Source organism: Dinoponera quadriceps, unplaced genomic scaffold (assembly GCF_001313825.1).
Source record: "Dinoponera quadriceps isolate SergipeBrazil2010 unplaced genomic scaffold, ASM131382v1 scaffold1270, whole genome shotgun sequence".
Classification (NCBI taxonomy): Eukaryota; Metazoa; Arthropoda; class Insecta; order Hymenoptera; family Formicidae; genus Dinoponera; species Dinoponera quadriceps.
Window position 1 is genome coordinate 181,498 of NW_014555716.1, and position 20,666 is coordinate 202,163.

The 20,666-nt window shown below is 50.4% G+C and overlaps 2 protein-coding genes across 3 annotated transcripts in view; both read right to left on the reverse strand.

Moving 5' to 3' along the window:
- The window catches only part of LOC106745211 (serine-rich adhesin for platelets-like), a 30,830-nt gene extending 12,468 nt beyond the window's left edge, over nucleotides 1-18,362 (reverse strand). The window contains exons 1-8 of one of the 2 annotated variants that reach the window (XM_014620579.1): nucleotides 17,953-18,362; nucleotides 16,407-17,510; nucleotides 15,285-15,560; nucleotides 15,122-15,153; nucleotides 14,900-14,985; nucleotides 14,380-14,509; nucleotides 12,034-12,037; nucleotides 3,303-7,909 (exon numbers count right to left, since the gene is read on the reverse strand). In XM_014620579.1, the coding sequence (XP_014476065.1) occupies nucleotides 3,303-7,909; nucleotides 12,034-12,037; nucleotides 14,380-14,509; nucleotides 14,900-14,985; nucleotides 15,122-15,153; nucleotides 15,285-15,560; nucleotides 16,407-16,555 (5,284 nt within the window). In that variant the 5' untranslated portion in view covers nucleotides 16,556-17,510; nucleotides 17,953-18,362. Of the gene's footprint in view, nucleotides 1-3,302; nucleotides 8,087-11,888; nucleotides 12,252-14,379; nucleotides 14,510-14,899; nucleotides 14,986-15,121; nucleotides 15,154-15,284; nucleotides 15,561-16,406; nucleotides 17,511-17,952 lie in introns of those variants that run through there. The other variant, XM_014620578.1, reaches the window with a different exon arrangement.
- A 1,223-nt stretch (nucleotides 18,363-19,585) lies between these two features.
- The window catches only part of LOC106745240 (ran-binding protein 3), a 4,733-nt gene continuing 3,652 nt past the window's right edge, over nucleotides 19,586-20,666 (reverse strand). The window contains exon 6 of the transcript XR_001374511.1: nucleotides 19,586-19,889. The gene's annotated coding sequence lies outside the window, so the exon portion shown is untranslated. The remainder of the gene's footprint in view (nucleotides 19,890-20,666) is intronic.

Sequence of the window (20,666 nt, forward strand, 5' to 3'; positions counted from 1 at the left end):
CCACCCTGGTATTCCGGGCGACTATCGTAACTTTGCTCTAAAAGTTCCGCATTTCGAGAAGAGTTGTTCGAAAAGTTGGTCCAAATCTACAACAGGTGTGGTAGTAAACATTTTGCTCTTAGCACCAAAACATAAAATACTTTCTGAAAAGAGGCGTTGTTACCTGCGCTGCCAAAAGTCATAAGGGGCCATTTAACACGCGAAAATTTACGTCACGCGAAATTTCACATTTCGTCACCAAGTACCTGCCCCCTTCTAATGTTAGGTGACATTCCTCCCCCTCGTTAACATATAGAATAAGGAAACAAAATATCTCATAACCACATTGTAGATAATAATTACTACAGACTGCAACGCTATTATCTTCTTTCTAAAATACGAATAATTCTCAGGCGTAATATAAAATTAATTACTTTACAATTTTGTTTTGTAAAAGTGTTGTTATTAAAAGAATAAATATCTAAAAATCAACATTTTGATTATTAATACAAAACCATGTCAAAATTGGAACTTTTTCACCAAATAGCAACCAAATACGTCACGAGTGCAAAGAAAGTGGATGACCATGCGCATCCACGTCACAAGTTATGCCCTCTAACATGACGTTCCATGACTTTTACTCCCGCCTTTTCTGCCACCATAGGTCGTTACGCGAGTTAATCTCCTTTATAGTAAATGTCGAGTGGACCCATAACAAAACTTAATTCTTAAGAATTACATCTAGTAACGCTTCTTGCCAGAAATTACATTACAATTTGGTTGACTCAGGCCGAAGGGCTAAACTCTTATCGGACCGTTGCAGATCCAGCTTCACGTGGAAATCGTCGAGTTCACGCGAGAAACTTTTCGTTCTTCACGTGTCCACTTTTAGGAGAAAAGCCACACGATCGTCGCCCGGAAAACACCCGGAGAACGCTAAACGCCTTTCTGATTCTCAGGCATTGTGCGCGTTCGCTCACGTGAGAAAATCAGAACTTGGATTCGGAAAGGCTCGTTCCTGGTTCAAACCGGAGGAAGGGTCGAGGCACGTTATTGTCGTTATCCGCGGCATTGTTCACCGAGACGCGCCAGAAAACGTATTCGACGTGTTTCCTTGTACGTAGACGCGATACCCGCGAGAGCCGGGGTGTCATTGACATCACGGCAACGACCTTACGTCATTTTAATAGACGCCGAGACGAATGCGGGCGTAGGATTCATCTCGCACCTCTTCGTTTCCGCCGCCGCTGCAGGTCCACACGGCACGTGATGATGCCGCTAAAACGAGTCTCGCGGCTGCGACGATGACGTAGGGGAGCGATCGAGTTTCCTCGGCCGAGAAGGGGCGTCCCTCGCGGTAGAAGAGACGAGATCCCGCGCGGGAGTTTACGGCTCGCGTGTCTTCCGCGCGCCGCTCCGCGAATATTTTCGACCGGACTCGAAATTCCACACGCCCGCGACTCTGCGCGCACGCGAGCTTTATTCCTACGTGTCGTGCGTTAATTTCAAGTCAACAACACACGGCGATCGCCTGTCGAAGGCGTGAATGTTATGGAAATACGCAGGGGCGCGCCGATACGTCTGAGTGAAACGCGAGATCACTTCGACGTGTGATTCACTCTCTAAATTTCTAAAGGCCGGATCCCGCTCGTGGGAAAACGAGGGGGAATTCCCTCGAAAGCTCGGCAGCTGGATTACCGTCGCCCCGGAATGGGGCGAATTTTCACGGAATTTCACAATTCTTCCCGCGATTCCCGCGACGTTTAACTCGAAAGGGAATTCATTCCTGGCACATTCGAGGGAACGTTTCGGTCGATTCCAGTGAATTCCAGTGACGATGGGATATCGTCGGATGTATTCTTCACTTTGGAATAATAAATATTCACTCACAGTGGAAGAATTGTGACTTTATGTGAGCGACTTTATGTCACTCGACTGCGTGGCTTTTCGAGTAGAATTCTCACTCGAAGAAATTCAGAGAGTATTTCTCGAACTTGTGCTTCACGTCGTGGACGTTAATTACATTGATACACGCACGCATGCAAGAATGAATGCCAATGAACACACAGATACAAGGAGAATTATTAACAAACGACCAGAAACACACGCAAACCAACGTTACCGTCGTGTCAGTGTCCTCCGAACGGTTTCCGAACTTTCCATCGTAAAACCGCGATCGGGATCAATTGTCCTTCAAGTTTTACTTTCGATCGAGTCTCCTCGCGATCGTGATGAACTCATTAACGGCCCCATTAAGAAGTCTTTTACATCGAATAAAATTGATTAATATATATGTTATTTTTTAATTTTCACTATCCCTAATTTTCACTTCACTTTAATATCTTCAATAAAAATACTCCTGACACGAGGAAAGAAGTTCAGTTGAATTTACCTGTGTATCGGTCATGTAATTTCTTTCTAGGGTGAAAACGCGAAGAGTGAAAAATTCTAAATGTTTCCAAATTGGAAAATTTACTTATCACGAATTCACGCCGGAAGAGGGAGAGAAGATATATGATAAATCGAGGATCATAAATCTTCTCCTCCAGCGTGAATTCGTGACAGGTGAAAATTTTCCAATTTGAAAACATTCGAAATTTTCACTTCCCCGTTTTTGTTCTACGCATAAATTACACGATCGATATCCTGACGATGAATAAACTAAGTGCATTTTGAAAAAATCGAATTTCTGGTCATAAGAATCGTAACCGACCAGGAAATTCCTTCAGCCAAGATGCGTTTGTGATTGGTTCATTGTCAGATAAATTCAACCAAGCCTCGCTTTTCCGCGCACTAGTCCACACTCTCTAACAGTTCCAAAATACCAACCTAATACTCGTCTCTACCATTATAGTTTAAGTCTAACCGACGATTGGCCAACAATCCCCCCCCCCCCCCCNGATATAAAGCGTGACGTGATGGAAACGGGCACGAGACTTCCAAAAACTGGGCAAACCGAGCTCTCAAGTAGCAGATTGACGTCAGAGATGTCACATTGACGTCAACACGATGCCCCTCGGCGTCACCCTGCTAGTCGGGCTCTCCCAGTGAAAAATGTCCGCGAAACAATTGCTCCGAGATTCGATCGAAGCGAACGAAGGGAATCGGTCTGTTCTTCCCAGCCCAACTGGCTGCGCCGGTTGAAAAAATTCACGCGCACTGAATCGCCCACGCTTCGTGTGCACGTAAATTTCTCGAACTAGCGAAGGCAATTCAGCCGAAACTAGAAGCGAACTGAGTGATTCCGAAACCGTGCGGACACGTGACCGACACGAGGAACCTAACGCGAAGACAGTCGCCTAAAGAAGATATCGGGTAAGTACTCGAGATCCTCGGCGAGCCGTCGAACCCAGAATCGTTGCTCCTCGTCGAGTTCATTCGCTTGTGCTCGGCGTCGTCGTCCAGCTCGGTGCAGGTCGAGCCGCTCCCGTCCGTGCTCTCGGTGGTGGCGGTGCTGCTGGTGGTGCTGCCGGTGCTGTCGCTGCTGACGGACGGTGTTCTCGAGTGTAGCCTACGCCGCTGCTTGCCGATCTTCGCCCTCCTGACCTTCGAGAGGTCGCGGGGCGTCGCGGTGAGCAGCGCCGACGGGGTGGTGTAGAACATCTTGATGAGATCGAGCGGCCGCTGGGACGGCGAGTTCCTCGGGCTGCACATCGGCGAGCCCTTGGGCGACGGTTTCGCCAGAAGCAGCTTGTTGGAGAGCAGCGGCTTCGCCGTGGGCGGGTTCTGCTGACCGACCTCGTTGCCGGCCAGCTTGCTCGTCTCCTTGTCGGCGGGCTTCGCCGACGATTTCTTTCCGGACGGCTTCTTCTTCTTCGCCGCGCGCTTCGTCCTCGAGGACTGCGGACTGACGGCCGGGCTGGCCGCCAAGCTGGCCTTCTCCGACGCCACCGGGGTCTCGGCGTCGTCCGTGTTCGTCAGGTCGTCCTGGTTGCTCCACTTGGAGATCTTCGTCGGGTCCGGCAGCTCGTTCGTAGGCGTGCTGACGTCGTCGTGCTCCTCAACGTTCTGGCCGTCGGGCACCACCTCGACGTTCGGATCCTTCGGCACCTCGACGCTGATCGCCGGCATATCCGGCACCGCCAGCGGAGTCGACACCGTCGAGGAGGAGTCGCTCTGGGTGGGCGTCGCGTCGGAATCGGCCGGCGAGCTGTCCTCGCGCTTCGCCGGCCTCGCCTTCTTCACGGTCGAGCTCGGCTCCTTCGCGCCGATCGCGATCGACAGGTTGCCGGTCTTCTTCTTCACCCGCGGCGCCTTCGTCTGCTGCGCGCTCTTCTCCGCCGCTTTCTCTCCCGCCTTCCTCTCTTCGTCGGCGTCGCCGACTGCCGCCGTAGCGCCGGGCGCGACGCTTATTTTAACGTCGCCCTCGTTCTTTTTCCCCTCGAGCTCTTTTATCGCCGGCTTCCCGCGAGCCGGAGAATCGCCGGATACCCGTTTCGGGCCCGAAATCGGATCCGCCTTCCGCTCGATCCCGACGCTCTGCTTCGACCTGCTCGCCCGCGGGCTGTCCGACGCCTTGATCTCGCTCCAGAAGTCGATGGACTCGGTGGACGCGCTCTTGGACAGCTGTCCGCTCGGCTTCGCGCATTCGATCGCCGGCTTCTTCTTCTCCGGCACCTTGCTCGGGAATTTGCTCGGCGGCTTCTCCACCGGCTTCTTCACCGGCATGCTCTTGCCCGCAGCCTTCTCGTCGACCGACGCGCACTGTCGCAGCGCCCTGCCGGGGAGGTTCGCGTTGGAAGGATCGCCCGTCGAGTCGGCGATGACGGACGTGCTCTTCTTCAGGATTTTCGGCGCCTTGCCATCGTCGTTCCCCGCCGACGAGTCATTGCTGGCCTCGCTCGCCTTCTGGAGAGTTTTCACCTTGAAGGGGAACCTGGACTCCGCGCCGCCGAGCTTCGATGCTTTGCCGGCCTTCGCGCTGGACACACCGGAGTCCCTCGACGAGTCCTTCGCCACGTTCGCCGCACTGACCTTCTTAACGTCGATCTTCAAGGGTGTCGCGTCCTTCGTCGCTTCCGCCTCGCTCCTCGCCGGCGGTGCCGGCGAGGAGATCGTCTCCGGGGACGCTGCTCCCGATTTGTACCTGGGCGTTCCCGTCAAACCGCCGTCTCTCGTCGGCTTGACATCTCCCGCCTTCCCTGTCTCGTTGCTGCGCACTTCGCCGTTCGCGGGCAAGGTCGTGCTCTTCGAGTCCGCCGCGTCGTCCCCGCGGGCGGCCGCTTCGTCTACGCCAATGGCTGTCTTCGGGGGTGCGTCGGGACGGCCGTTCCTCCTCGCCAAGTCCGACGCTTTGTTCTTTCCCGGCAACGCGTTCACCGGCGCGTCTTCCTCCGCGGCGACGCGGCGTTCGCTCTTGTACGCGGGCGATCTGCTTGCCAGGTACGCCGCCGACTCTCGTCGTAACGAAAGCTCTGGCGCTTCTACGGCATTATTTCTATCCGCATTAATTTTAGATGCCTTTGGCAGACCGCTCGTGTTCGGCGTGGGCATCAACGTCGCGATGCTGGCGCTGTTTTCACGCGTATCGCCAGCGTTCGTGGGAACGCTCCGCCTCGTCGTCGTCGTTGTTACGTCCTCGTGCGACGTCGCCGGGACCTTTGGCGCGTCCGACGCGCCTCGCGCTTCCTCCTCCTGCGCGAGCTTGTCCATCCTCGAAGCTGCGACTGTTTCCGGAGTCTTCGCCGACGCTTCCAGCTTCCTCTTCGTCGCGCCGCTCGGGATCTCGTCCTTTCGATTCTCCTCGTCTTTCCTCACCGTCCCGGAGAGAATATCCTTGGCCGAAACGAGGACTTCCGAAGTCTTCGTCTTGGCCGCACTGGCCCTCTCCAGGTTCTTCTTCGTCGCAGTCGCGATTGGGAGATTCTCGTTGTCTCTCGTTGTCGAGAGAGAATCTTGAGGAGAGACGACGGCCTCCGCCGTTTTAATCGTGGTGACCGGTTCCACGTTCTTCTTCGTGACACCGATAGCGTTCTCGTCCTTCCGGGTTTCGTTGTCTCTCTTCATGTTCACGGAGAGAGAATCCTGAGGAGAGACGAGAGCTTCGACCGTTTTAGTCCTGGTAATCGCTTTCAGGTTCTTCTTCGTGACGCCAGTAGCGTTCTCGTCCTTCCGGGTTTCGTTGTCTCTCTTTATGATCGCGAAGAGAGAATCCTTGGAAGAGACGAGAGCTTCCGCTTCCGTTTTGGTCGCGGGAATCGCTCCCAGGTTTCTCTTCGTGACATCAACAGCGTCCTCGTCCTCTCGATTCTCGTTGTCTTTCTTCACGTTCGCAGAGAGAGAATCCTGAGAACAGACGAGAGCTTCCACCGCTTCAGTCGTGGGAATCGCTTTCAGATTTTTCTTCGTGGCGTCAGTAGCATCCTCGTTCTTTCGATTCTCCTTCTCTTTCTTCAGATTCACGTCAAGAGTATCCTTGGACGAAGCGACGGCCTGCGGCGTCTTCGTCCTGACTGCAGCGATCGCTTCAAGGTTCTTCTTCTTCGCAGTGCCGGTTGCGTCTTCGCTCTTCCGACTCTCGTTGTCCTTCTTCGTTTTCGCATCGAGAGCGTCCTTGGACGACTCCGATTTCGATCTCGTTTGCGTCGAAATGCTCGTCGAAGTGGCCGGTTCGACGGAACTCGACGAAGCATTCATCATCCCGGTACTCTTCAAGGACTCGCTTTTCGCATCGGCTTCTCTCGCTTCATCATCCTTCGTCTTGGAGATAACGTTGTTTCGTTTGACGTCGTTAACCAAGCTCTTCGGGGTGGCGTCCCTCTTCTTCGCCGGAGGCTCTTCCGAGCTCTTAAGCTTCCCCGCACTCCTCTTGAACGCTGCGTCCTCGACGTCATCAGCCGGCCGCGCCTCGCCGTTCAACTTCGCCGGCTCCTCGTGGCGCATCGAGCTCTTCACGACGTCGTCTTCGGGGACCAGATTCGTCGGAGCGTCGACGAAGCCGTTCGCCAAACGTTCCATCCCGAGTTCGGCACCCAGCTTCTCGTCGAGCTTCTCGTCGAGCCTCTCGTCGTGGAACTTCTCCGGCGGCTTCTTCATCGTCAAATACACGCTGTTCCTCGACGAGTCCTTGACGTACGGCTTCCTCACCGGCAATACGATCCGCGTCTCCGCCTCGTCCGTGTTTTTCGCGTCCGGGCCGCCGGCTTTCCTGGGGATGGGCACTCTGACGCTCTCGCGGAACTGCTCGACGCCGAGCTTGCGCTCATTCTCGGACGCGTTCATCCAGATCGTGGAGAAGTCGCCGACGCTGTTGCACGCCTCGATCTTGTACATCTGCGGCCGCGGGCCGTTCTCCTCCAGCTCCTCCTCGTTCTTCGAGTCGGTGGATACCTCGCTGGAGGTGCTGGACCGCCTGTTATCAGGCGGCGACGGCTTGTCGGACGGTTTCTTCTTCCTCTTCGCTTTCTTCGCGGCCTTCCGCGCTCTCTGGGCGGCCGCCTCCTCCTCCACGCGCGTCATCGCGTCGGAATCGGCGGAGTTGTTCGAGTAGTACGAGTGACCGTTCACCCCCGGACCCCTCACGGTCCCCTTCCTGACGAGGGTGCCGCGACGCGCCTCGCTCTCGATCTGCGCCTGCTCCTCCGCCACCAGGCTGTCCAACATCTTCGCCTGCACCTGCGCGTACGTCGCCTCCCGCTGCAGCTGCTCCTGGTCGAGGTCCGTGGAGGAGCGCCGCCGGGTGAACCTACGGGTGACCCGCTTCTGCAGCGCCTCGCCGCTCTCGTCGCTCTCCAGGCTGGCCTGGTGGTACAGCCGCACCGGCTGCTCCTCGTCCGACGAGATCTTCTTGATGTCTTTGATGAGGAACTTCTCCATCAGGAGCTCGCCCACCGACTTCTCGTGTCGCTCGTGGTGCTCGCGCAACACCGGGTTGTCCTTCAGCGCCTGCGAGCGGATCTTGATGGTCGGCCGGTCCCGGCGCAGCCGGTTCCTCGGCCGGCCGCCGTCGTGCGAGAGGATCCGCGGCGTCGAGACGTCGATGTCGGCGGTGTCGATCACGCGGCGCGGGTGCCGCGCCGAGATCGGCGCGAAGCGGTGCAGGTGGCTCAGCGGCGACTCCGAGATCGTCGACAGGTGCGGCGAGAAACGGGACAACGGCACGAAGGGTCTAAGCGAGACACCAGGGTGACTTCGAGGTCCAGCGAACACTCGGCACGGGTCGTGTTCCGTACGAGTGTTTGTTGTTTTTGTTCTTGTCGTATCGCGCGACCTTGGCGGACACTTTTCTCATGGCACGCCCGATCTCGACGGGAGTCGTGAATCACCGCCGCGAGAGAACCTCGTCGTCGAGACGCGGAATTAACTCAGCCGCCGGTACTTTTTTCTCTTTCATTGAATAAAAGAGTACTCTTCGAGAAATACGTGAAACCGAAACCGAATCAGAGGTTCGTATGAGTCGAAAGCGTGAAATTCAAATTAAAGTAAAAGCGAAATTGTTCATACGCGGTAAAAATCTTTTGCGTTAATAACAGTCCACTGAGATCTTTGTGTCATTTTAATAAGGTGGAATATGTTAAATTGATATATATTTGTGCGCTTTTTAACATACTCCTATGTTGAAGTAACACCAAAATCTCAGTGAACTCAAGTGACTTTAAATGAAGCTTTTAAATAAAGCTTTATCTTTTAAATCTGCAATTAATTAAAATATTAACTAAAATATCAAATCAACTGGAAAAAATTAATTTTTTTAACTAAAAAAAATAGATACTTATTTTAGTTACTCTTGACTGTAAATCTAAAAGAATATTTAGTTTCTCTTCGAGCCACTTGATTAATGTGTGATTTTATATTTGTGTTCTTAGCAGCCAATTCCCAGATATACCGATGTCTTCCATCGAAATAACTTCAATGATTTTAATCCGAGATTTCGAGGAAACAAATTGATTTCCCAATCAAATATGTTCGTGAAATAATTACGGCTTTCAATGAGTCGAAAGGTTCTTCGTGCGTATCAGAATTTCGTAAAATCGCATCCAGTAAATCGTGCGACGAGAGAGCGAGACATTTGCGAGAAAAATTGATTTGAAATCAGAGATATCGTTCCCTCATTCATCAAGATCGTCAGACATCGCATCGATTGATAAGCCCTTCGATCGGCCAGGCACACCCGCTTCAATGCCAAATGCTTATTTTCGCTCTGTGTTACGTTGCACAGCGGAAACGTTCCGCGAACACTTGTTGGATACATGTGGTAAGCAAACGCCGACGCGATTCAACGTTTGATGCGGCGTTCGATCGGCTGATGTTCGCGCGAATTCACGTTACATACGTAATCGCCCGCCTACTGGAAAAAAAAAACCGCAAAGTAACCGCCAAATCGACGAGAAATCGCTATCTGCTATCCAGATTTCTTGAAGGGAAATTTTTCCCAAAGAACAAAGCGACAATCGAGTCACTCGGATTCGAGTGATTTTTCACAAATGTGGAGTGTGAATTCTCCACTTCGAGTCGTCGAGTGAATATTTCCATTCGAAACTGAAGAGAATTCTGAAACTGAAGTGAATCTGACGTATCTCACCGTCTCACGCGGGAGCACAGTTATCCTAATCTCTTGAAAGTAAAAGTAAAATGATAGAAATGTAGATAAATATAAATAAGATTCATTGCTCAAAACACAAGAATAAAGTTATATGTTCATCAAGTAATCTCAAATGCAACTGAATGCTCTTAACTCTGCAATCAAGATTAACTAAAATATTAAATAGGCTAAAATAATTTTTTTTTTAAATAGAAGCTTACTTTACTCTTGATTGTAGATTTAAAAGGATTACTTAGTTTCTTTTAAGATCACTTGATTAATATGTGATGTTATTTTTATAATCCTTTTAATATCCAAATTCCCAAATACGTATCGATGTTTTTGATCAAAATAATTTTAATGGTTCTAATCTGAGATTTCTAGGAAGCGAACTGTCTGATGCTTCAATTAAACATGATCATGAAATAATTACGGTCTCTAATGGGCTGAAATCTCTCTCTCTCTCTCTCTCTCTCTCTAACACCGTATCGGAATGAAAATCCTTTAAGCTCGAACGAAACATTCACTCTCGCGACTTCGAGTTGAAATATATTCACCATCGCTTCGAGTGAAAAGACTACCCACTTTTCATTTATTTCGAGCGAGATTTCACTCCAAGAAATCTCGAGAATGCGCTTTCTCGGGTTTTCCGCATTAGCCGGATTGCTCATCGGACAGTTCAAAACACGTTTAAACCTTCTCGATGACAACGTGGTTTACAAAAAAACAGGAATGCGCGATATCTGTCAACTTCCAAGACGCAAATCGCGAATCCAACGTTCGTTCGTTCATTCGTCCCCTCTCATTCTCTTTTAACGGCAAAATTAGACCTTGCTTTTTCGGGACAATTCCCGAATTTATCGTTGCACCGCCATCGCAGAATGATGGATGACTCGCGACGAGTCACACGTCGCGGCCTCGTCTTGCCAAGACCGCTTGCGCGAAGGATGAACGAGGGAAAAATCTACTCGCTCGTAATTATAGCGGTGCTCGAATTTCTCGCTCTGTATCACTTCTTTTTCTCCAAACCATCATCTCTTTTACTCATTATTGTTTCGCGGAACGCGACCTCACCGTGCCCGCTGAATATTTCGTGCGGGCGTGCGCGTAACGCGGCCATGAGAAAAATTTCCGCCAGCGCGCGTTTACCTAAATCGAGCGCAAACTTGGCCGAACCGCGAGCGAGAACCAGACAAAAGAACGTAATAAGAGACGGACCTCAATTTCGAGTGAGGTAAATCAAAAAGGGATGTAAAAATTTCGACGAACCTCAAAACACGCTCAGGCCCGCATTAACAGTCGTCACCTGAAACTCCCGTCTCTCACATGAGATACTTGGATTTTGATTTAAAATTAGATTTTAAAGATTCAAGTTCATCGTTCGGATTGTACGATATATGTGAGACGTCGTACATTGAGAGAAATCCTACAAAAATTATCATCATTTTCGGCATCGACTTCATCTTCTTTTTGTTTTAACCCCCCTCCCCCGCTTGAAAAAAATGGTAGCAGCAATTTGCCTCTAAGATTATTATCAATGGCGCTATAGTAACGCTTACTAGAAACAAAAAACTGATTATCTCGACTACACGTAGACTATACCTAAAACAAAAAGTGACGATGACGTCAAAATGATGAGAAAATGATCGAAAAATAAATTTTTCTCGTGATTTTTTAACGTCATTTCGACGTTAATCATCATTTTCCGTTCTAGTTCCTTCACTTATGCGATTACAGATACAAATACTAAAGTCTGTTGTCACAATATGCATGCGATCGCGATTCTCGTCCGACTCTGAACTCGAATTTGAGCCTCTCTCACTTGGGGCGAGTTCAAGTTAACAACTATTAATACGAGCCTCAGTATTCCATGAGGAAATTCACGCGAATCGCGAGCTCATTGAAGAAAAGAAATCTCGCGACTGAGCGTGCGAACAACAGACGCAGACGATCGGCAGACCGAGGATCGCCATGCTCTTTCCTCAACTTTCCTCTCGCAACGCGCTTCGTATCCAACCAGGAAAACGCGATATCTTCTGTTTCCTCAAACCCAACTAACAGAATTCCCCGGTTGAACGCGGGACGCAAACTCGCGAAACTCATCGCGAAAGAAAAGCTGGGAGATCGCGATCTGCCAATCCGTGCGTACGAGATGAACCGCGCTCGTCCCCTGCAAATCGGACGCATCGGTTCGCTCTGATCGCTCCGGGGAAGATCGCTTCATCGGCTGGATGTTATCTCAATATCTTAATCTCAAGAACAACCGATCTCTCGGACTCGCGGACGCCGCGAGCTACAGCTACCGGATGAAGAAAACGTCGTTCTCGCGCGGTTCCGCGCGGCCAGGCTTCGCGAGGTGAGTGAATCGCAAAATCGCCCGCGCCCTTACCGTCCGGTGCCCGTCATCAGCGAGCTGTGGTTCGCGTACGATCCCCCGTAGTAGTACGGCACGTCGTTGTAGTACGGCATCTTCTCCACGGCACTTTATTCCCTTTTGGGCGCGCGAACAGGCCGGGAGGGCACACACCGAGAACCGGGCTCGACCGGGAGCGAAAGAGGGAGAGAGAGAATGATAGATAGATAGAGAGAGAGAGAGAGGGTACGATCGGCGCGCCGGTCGGGGAGACGACTGAACAACTGCGTTGCGGAGGAGTACCTCGGCGCGGACCGGCCGCCGCGAACGCGCCGCTCTTCAGGTGTGCGAGAAGCAGTGTTCTCACGGTTCAGGGAGCCAAGACCAACTGAGTTTAAGCCGGCGACCCGGTGTAATAATAGAATTCTAGTATATGAGGCTTCCCTAGCGTCTAACTATACTACCTAGACTCTAATAACCCGCGGCCGCCGTCGACGGCGGCGGCTGTTACAGCTGGTAATCGCGAACGGTGGAATGCGGCGAGCGAGCTTTCCGCATTTGCTGCTCGCGCGTCGCGTGTACACAATAAATAATCGCCGCGGCCGGCGATGCTGCACGCACTAGTCAGCGCGAGGACCGGCCGGGATGGCTCTCGGGGAAGGCACGAGAGCGCGTGCCACGCAGCGCGATATTTAAACGGCCGCGGTACAGTCGACTCGGAAAGAGACACCGTCCTCGCGTCCGGCGAGACGAGTGAATAGTCGCGGTGCGGACTTGCGGGATTTTTGCGAATTCGCGCAGAGGCTCTCGACTCTTCGTTGATTGATCGACTCGATTTCCTCGAGTCGTGAGCACAAGCTTCGCAAAAACGGAGAAACAATCCCGTCGATTGAGAGCCAGACCGGAAAGTCGGTGGTGGAAATTGGGAGATTCCTGCTGGGGCTTTTCTTCTGGTTTCTATTTGGTTGTAGAAACTAAGATCTTTTTCCGCATACGGAAAAAAATAATTATATTAATAAAAATAATTATATTGATGTATAACGGAATTTCCCGACTCCCGGGGGGATCGGACAAAAATTCGGTTGAGGTAGCAGGAAGATTCCTGGAGGAGGTTTCTACTCGGTCAATCGCTCTCAGTTGTCTCTCTGCCGAGTTTAACGCAGCTGGGGATGTTCAAAAGTATGTTCTCAGTTACGGTAATAGAGATATTCATTTCTTGTCATCGCGTGAGTTTCGATTTCTTGCTACCAACAACATGGGCGTAGCTAAGAGGAGAGGGGGGAGGTAGGGGTAGAAGAGCGCTTGCTCATACCTGAATTTTGGCAAGGAGAAACGAATTACGAAAATCATAAAAGTAAGAAAATGTAACTGACGCGTTGCAATCTGCATTCTACAAGAAAGCTACAATACACGTTCTGTAATTAAAAACCAACGGCAAGTTATATCAGCAACGCTTTGTAAAAATGAATGTAACGAAAAAATTTCTCAATTTCATCACCGGACGTTCCGTCAACCGTAAATAATGAGTATTATTAAAATATCTTTTAATACATTGCAAAGTGTGAAAATTTCGTTGCGGTTAACAATGTCGGAAAATCGTTTCCGTGGACTAAGTATGCTAAGTGTTCACAGAAAAATGATATTTGCGAAGAGAAAGAAGCTGGAAAAAGAAGTATTAAGGAAGTTTTGAAAAAAGGTCCGCGAAGACTGGTTTTCACATAAGTACGCTGATTAATTTTACTTGAAAGTAAATTTCCGCCCCCCTCCTGACGAGAATCCTGACTACACCCGTGGTCGCCGAGTTTTCGTCTTGTCCCTATTCAGTCGCAGAATCTGACATTTTCCCCGCGTGAAGTAATCATCGTCGGATCATCCGTAGAGAAACTTATGCGACATCGCTTTGTTTTCGAGGAAAATCGACAATTCACTCGATCATTAGTATAATTATACCTACACTTTCTCAGCCGCAATTTCGTCCGGATCGTTTCCTTGCCTGCGAATTTTGCTGGGCTCCTCCGGTTTACATTTTTTTTAACCATGCGACAAAATGTCACATAATGTCGCGGATAATTTAAGTGCATCTTCTTCCAAATCTTGGATATCTTGGGATATCATTTTTGTACATTCGCCGCTTTAACGTCGCGATATAAGTGCGATGAAACGGCACGTAAAAACATTCATCGAGCCGTTCGCCGATCGAGCTCAGACCTTGCGTCTGATTCACGGCTCGAGAGATACGTCTTAGGATACGAAAACGCATGCGCACCCGAGAAACATGCAAAAGTACGAGCCCCACGTGCAAGCTGAAACGCGCGTAACAATGCGTTGGGTTACGACATACTCGTGCAATAATGCTAGCTAACTAGAAAGTGTGCGACGCGCGCAGGTGACGCGTCGAGAGGTCGGTGTCACTCGACGGAGACGCGAACCGGGACAACTCGAAGCGATCAAGATGCATCGAAGACCTTCCGAGTCGCGTTGCTATTTAGAGAGATATCTCGGACGACACACACAACGTTTCCCTTACCGTCGCATTTTAAACCCTGCCGGAACAATCCGTACAACAGCGCGCCGCAGTGGTCGCAGAAGGTCGGCGACATGAAAGTGTGTGTTCGGAATCGGTGCGGCACATCTATCTTAAAACGCTCCCTCAGGTACTGCAATAAAGTGGATGAATAATTCATTCAGAGCGGAAATAGCGAGAACTCGACGCGACCGTTTCACATCGGATCGTTGAAACATCCTTGTTTAGTACACACACACCTACATATACATACACAGTCAGCGAATTAAATATGGCACGCTTTTTCTCGATGAGTTTTGCAACGCATCTCGTGACCAATAGCAGAATTTATTTTTTTATAATTCTCGAGAGATACGTTTTCCTATCGATACGAAAATGCGGTTGCGAAACTCATCGTAAGAAAATGTTGCATCTTTAATCTGCTGGTTATATATATATATATATATGTATGTATGTATATATGTATGTATGTGCAAATTAAAATAATCTATCTACGAATATTGAAACTTTCGTGGACACTTACTATCGTATTTTCCGATTCCCTGCCGCTTTCGGGACATTTCGTCAATAATTTGTCGTGACACTTCTTGTGCACCGCCGTTTGACACGCTGCAACAAATCAGAAAATCATCCTGTAAGTTCCGTCAAATTAGATTAGATTAATTTCATTAATTTAAATTCAAGCTTAACGAATCAAATCAACGAAGTGCGTGAAATGAGGGAACACGCGGGATTGAGCGCTTACCTTGGCATTGGTACCCCTGCTTTCCGAAGCCCCTGTAAGACACAAAAACAGACTATCAAGAAACGCTTTCTCACTGATTTGAAGTCGAAGAGAGTGGGATGAATAAATAACAAAAGCCGCGTCGACGACAGTGACAAAGTAGTTTCGAAGAAACGCGAATTACCATAAAAAGTCCTTGCAGAAAGTGCAGAACGTCGGTTGCCTGAAGAACTTCGCCACGAGCTTGTGACCGCGCACAACGTGCACCTTGTTGTGCTTAACGGCGCCCCTCCTTCTCGTGATGGCGCGTCCGATGTTCTTGTTTTCCCGCGACGGGGACATCGTCGCCGACGACGCGGCGTCCCTCCGAGGAACTCGGGTCTTGTAGACATAGGTCTTGCTCGTAGCCGAGGTGGTCGGCGGCAGCTCCGTGGGATTCAGGAACGTCGGTACTCTCGTCCTAAAAACGTCATTTGATCACCAAGACATTTCACATATTCATGCTCTACGGGGTTGGGAAGATTTTTGTTCTTTTTAATATTTCGACTCGCAATCGTTATTTGTCATTATTCCAGAAAGAGAGCTCTTTACTGTTACTAATACTTGGAAAAATAACTCTTTAATTTGTAATTCTGACATTTTGCAAAATAATTCATTATTTTATAAATGGTTCTGGTATTTTAAAAAGTAACCTATTATTTTTCACAAAGAATTATGATATTTGAAAAATAATTCGGTGTTTTATAAGTAGCTCCGATATTTTGTAAAAAGAAGCGTTATTTTGTAAATAATTATGATACTTTGAGAAGTAACTCGTTACTTTACAAATATCTCCGACATTTTGTAAAAAAGAAAACTCGTACAAATAATTGTATTATTTTGCAAAACAACTCGTCGCTTCATAAGTAGCTCTGATATTTCGAGAAATAATTCGTTACTTCATAAAAAAAATTGCGATACTCGGAGAAATAACTCGTTACTTTATAAATAGCCCTGATATTTGGCAAACCGATTCGTTACTCGAAAAGCAACGAGTCGTTGCAACTTCCGTTATTCGGCGAATTTCGAAGAGAAGAGATTTCCTCGGAACACTTTTTCATACAGCTCGCCCATCCCATCCACCTGTATTTCACCGGTTGCTTCGCAACGATTATTACTCGTCACCATTATTCGAGAAAAATCCACTAATCGCGCTGCCATTATTAAGGGAAAAAAAAGAAGAAAAAACCATATCCCGGAGCCTCTCGAGGGAGCGTGATCGCGCCTGGCCGCGACTTGGTGGACTTTTACATACCGGGCAGCTCACCTGTACGTGTATCCTTCGGTGCCGGCGCGCGCCGAGGAGTTCCGGTGGTCCAGCAAGGCCTTCCTGCTGGAAGTCGAGCCGCCACCGCTACCGCCGCTTCCGCCGCCGGCGTTCCGCCTCTTGGCGTGCGAGCCACCGGTGAACATCATTTTCGGCAGCTACCAACCGCAACCACCGGTCCGTCGACTGCTCGTCCTCGGCGGTATCACCCTCGTCGCGCATCAACGTCGTCGCACAGCCGCGGCTTCTCCCCGAGCAGCGGCCGATCGCGCCGTGACGATCGGCGATTCATCACGATCCTCCGCGATGATCCTCGCGACCGCCCGCCCCCAACTCGATCCGGATATCGTCGCGGACGAAGCGGCCGGATCGCGGAAAGAATTGCCGCGAAACTACTCGAGTCACTATAAATAAATATAGCCGGCGGTTTCGCGGTTCACCGGCCAGCGTGCCGATTCACCTTACGGCCGTGTTCCACCGGGAATAATCGCTCATCGCGCGTCGACGTTGAGAGAGAGAGAGAGAGAAAGGGAGGGGAGGAGAATGCGAGATAGATGGATAGATAAAGATAGAGAGGCAGGTAAATGGAAAGAGGGAGATCGCAATGAGCGAGACACACCGGCCGCGTCATCCGTGGCGCGCGAAAGTGTCGCGAGAAATACGCTTCCGGCTGTCAAGTTCGTCGCATCCTCTTCCACCTACGTCCAGCGGCGCGTCCGAGAGCGTGCCGCTCGCGCGGCCGTGTGCGCCGCGGTGTTATATTTTTGGGAAAATTAGGAACGCCGCGCGAGCGAGAGAGATAGCGAGAGAACGATAGCGACGGGGCCCGCGTTTTTGGCCAGTCCTGAGAATCCGACGTGAATCTCTCTCTCTCTCTCTACTTCTCGGACGCGCGCGTTCCTCGAGGATTAATAATCCGTCGGTGTTTCGTCGCGACACTCGCGGTTGTCCCTCCGCTTCCTCGCCTCTTCCTCCCCCGTCGAAGGCGGAGGGACCGCTCCTCCTCTCGAAGACTTCACTCCTCTCGACGAGGACGTTTCTTGAAGAGACGAGAATCACAGCCGACGACGAGAGCGCGCTCCGAGAGCTCTCTCTCTCTCTCCTCTGCAAAAAAGACAAAGCGTCTTCAGCCGCTGTCGCGGAGTCCGCGGAAAAATTCGAACGGTTTTAGTCGTCGTCGCGAGAAAACGAGGCGACGGTTTCGCAGGTCCACCTCTGAAACCACGGGAACCACCGGTGGTCTGATAACTCGGCGGCGAGAGGAAGCCGACGCGGGCGGAAGCGCCTCGTTCCTTGACGGAGCGCGTCGTCGTCCTCGAGGACGAGAATCGCCAGAGACGCGCCTCGGGCGCGTCTTCGGCGAGGGGAGACGCGACGTTCCGCGTGAAACCGGGACGCGCGCGTCCCCGCACGTGACTATCTATAGATCGAACAAAATGATATTGACCCGCTTTCCGGCCCCGAGCGATCATTCCGCGCGGCGGAAGCCGCGGGCGCTCCGCGCTGCGACTGCTATCTGGACGGTCTCCCTTTTCTCTCGTCTCACCCTTTTCTTCCCTTTCGTCCAGGCAAGTTTCTCTCTTCGGCGGTCCTCGCAGAGCACAAAGCGGAATCGCTCGCGCGCGGCTGGCGTCACGGCCCGCCGTCGTCGCCGTCGCGACGCGCCGACGGTGTCCAAAGTCGCACGACACCACGGGAGAGCGGCAGAGCGCGTTGACCACGGGACCGACGAGCGGTGGCTCTCGACCAGGGTGTCGCACCAACGACGGCGGTAGCTCTCTCTCTTCTTCTTCTTCTCTGTCTCTCTCTCTCTCTCTCTCACGTTAGAACTCGCGTGATTTTCCGGGCCGGGCCGATCGTGTCCGCCGCTCGGAGAGAACGGAGATTCCCGCCGAGATTCGGCCGGATCGCGTTCGGGATCGCGTCTTCGTGTCGTCGCGTTGACCAATCGCGCGCCTCATCCGTCGAACCCGCCGGATCGCGGCGCGTATACTCCGCTGACAAACGCGGCCACTGGATTTTGACGCCTAAAGCGTTGGTAGATTTTGCAGGAAACTCCGATCTATAAATATCAGCCTGTTGAATGCCGCCCGCCGTAGCGTCCGCCCCGACCGTCGCGCCAGCTGCGCCAAATATCGCGAGGCTCGCAGATCGGCCCGGTGTATTTTCCAGGCTGGAAAATGGGAATCGCCACGCGTAAACAGCAATAACGTCTCTCTTCCTCTCTATCTCTCTCTTCCGACGTCCGTATCTCTCCATTCCTCTCGACGGCGCGCGCGATTCCCGCTCGGCTATACGCGTTTCGCAAGCCGATGCCGATGGTATCCGACGTGTAAGAGAGTGAGAGAGAAAGAGAGAGAAGGAAAGAGAGATAGAGACAGCGATCTGTCTTCAAGAGCGCTTCGTGCAAGGCCGATCCCATCTTCAAACTGTACATCTTTCTCTCTTTCTCTCGCGTACGCGAGGATCGCGAGTCACTCCGTCCGCCTCTGAGAAAACGAAAGATCAATTTGCCTCGCTATGTTGCTGCACCGATATATTTTCCTCTTTTTGTTTTCTTTTTTTCTTAGGCGGAGGCGAGAGAAACAGAATAGATAATCGTTAGCCTGGGATTACCCCCACTTGGTACAAAATGAAATTAACATAATATAATATAATATATCAATGTATGTAGACGCGAGTAAAAAATAGAAATATATGAGGAAACGTTAGGAAAGAAAAATAAAATGAGAGAGAGTGAGAGAGAGAGAGAGAGATGATGCGCCGTGCAGCTGTTTATCTCAAGGAATGATAACGCACACCAACGCGCGAATCGAAGAGGAACGCGATCGTCAAATGTATATTCCCTAAAAATAAATGGCCCAAAGCGGCCTCGAATAGCCCGTGATCTCACTGTTCTGAACTCGATTTATTGTCCATTCTAACGTACTGACAAGCCGTCTTACACAAGAGAGAGGGACGGACTGTGTCGTACCGCGGACAAAGAGTGGATCAATCGCAGTTCCCATCAACAGATCCGTCCCGACGCTCGTTGCGACCAACGTGCGATTTACAATGTATTTTCCCCGCGTCCCGTTGCACCGATGCGAAATTTGTAAATTCATCGGTAATCGTGAGGTATAAGTAAAAACTTGAGTAACGGCCGTAAAAATATCTTCGTGTCTTTTCTTCTCTCTCTCTCTCTCTCTCTCTCTCTCTCTCTCGCTCTCTACCGAGGATTCCATTCGTTTCTCTCGCTGAAGATCGCACTGCAGAAACGGCGTGAAACTTCCTCCGGACTTTGCATGCCCGGGGCTTATGCAACGTGCAGAAAGAGGATCGAGGGGCCTTCGTTAGGTAAACATCGTGCTCTGGGTGAAATCAGAGATTCGGGTTTAAGAATAGCCGATCAGCCGTGATGCGCGCAGGACACAAAATAAGGAAGCGTCGCCGAGTCTCTCTCTTCCGCCATCGCATCAGTCCGCGCGAGGATTTTATTTACATCTAAAATGAAACACAGCGTCTTTATAATTGTAGTAATAATAATATATCTAAGAGAATATAATAATAATAATTATTATTATTATAATTATAATATACATTAATAATGCCGTTGTGTGCTGTACGTTCCCAGAAACCTTCCTCCTAGATTAAAATTACACGCGACAATGACGACACGCTGCTAATGAGCGCGCGCGCACACGCACGCGCGACTCATTCCTCTCCAGCCGCCTCTCTTCGCGCCTTAAGGATAAATACTATGCTCAAAGCTATCGAGTTAGATCTATAAGATCGATCAATTGTGACGCATCACCGTTTGGAAAAAAAAAAAAATAGCTCGCTGTGACGACGCATCGCACATGCACACGGTCCGCGCTATAATGCGATATATAAACTTATGTCCCCGAGTTCCTCGAGACGATATAACGCCGTACGTAATATACGCACGTCGTAATTCCTCCCTTTCCTTCTCTTCCTTTCCGTTTCTTCCTTCGCAGAGCGATGATGCTCCACAACGACTAACACAGTACTAGTTACTTTACAATCCTTCTTCTTCGAGACTTACTTGTAAGTTGATAATTATTTTATTACGCTAACCTCTTAAAAATCGTTACCTAGCTCCCGTTAACACACACGCACACACACACACACACATACACACGCACACGGACGCACCTTCGCGTTTGTAAGAAACGTCGATGAATTTCAAATAAAAGAACGTCAATTGGGAATGATTGCAGACAGGCTTTCGTTAGACAAGTTTTCTCAGGGAGGGACGGG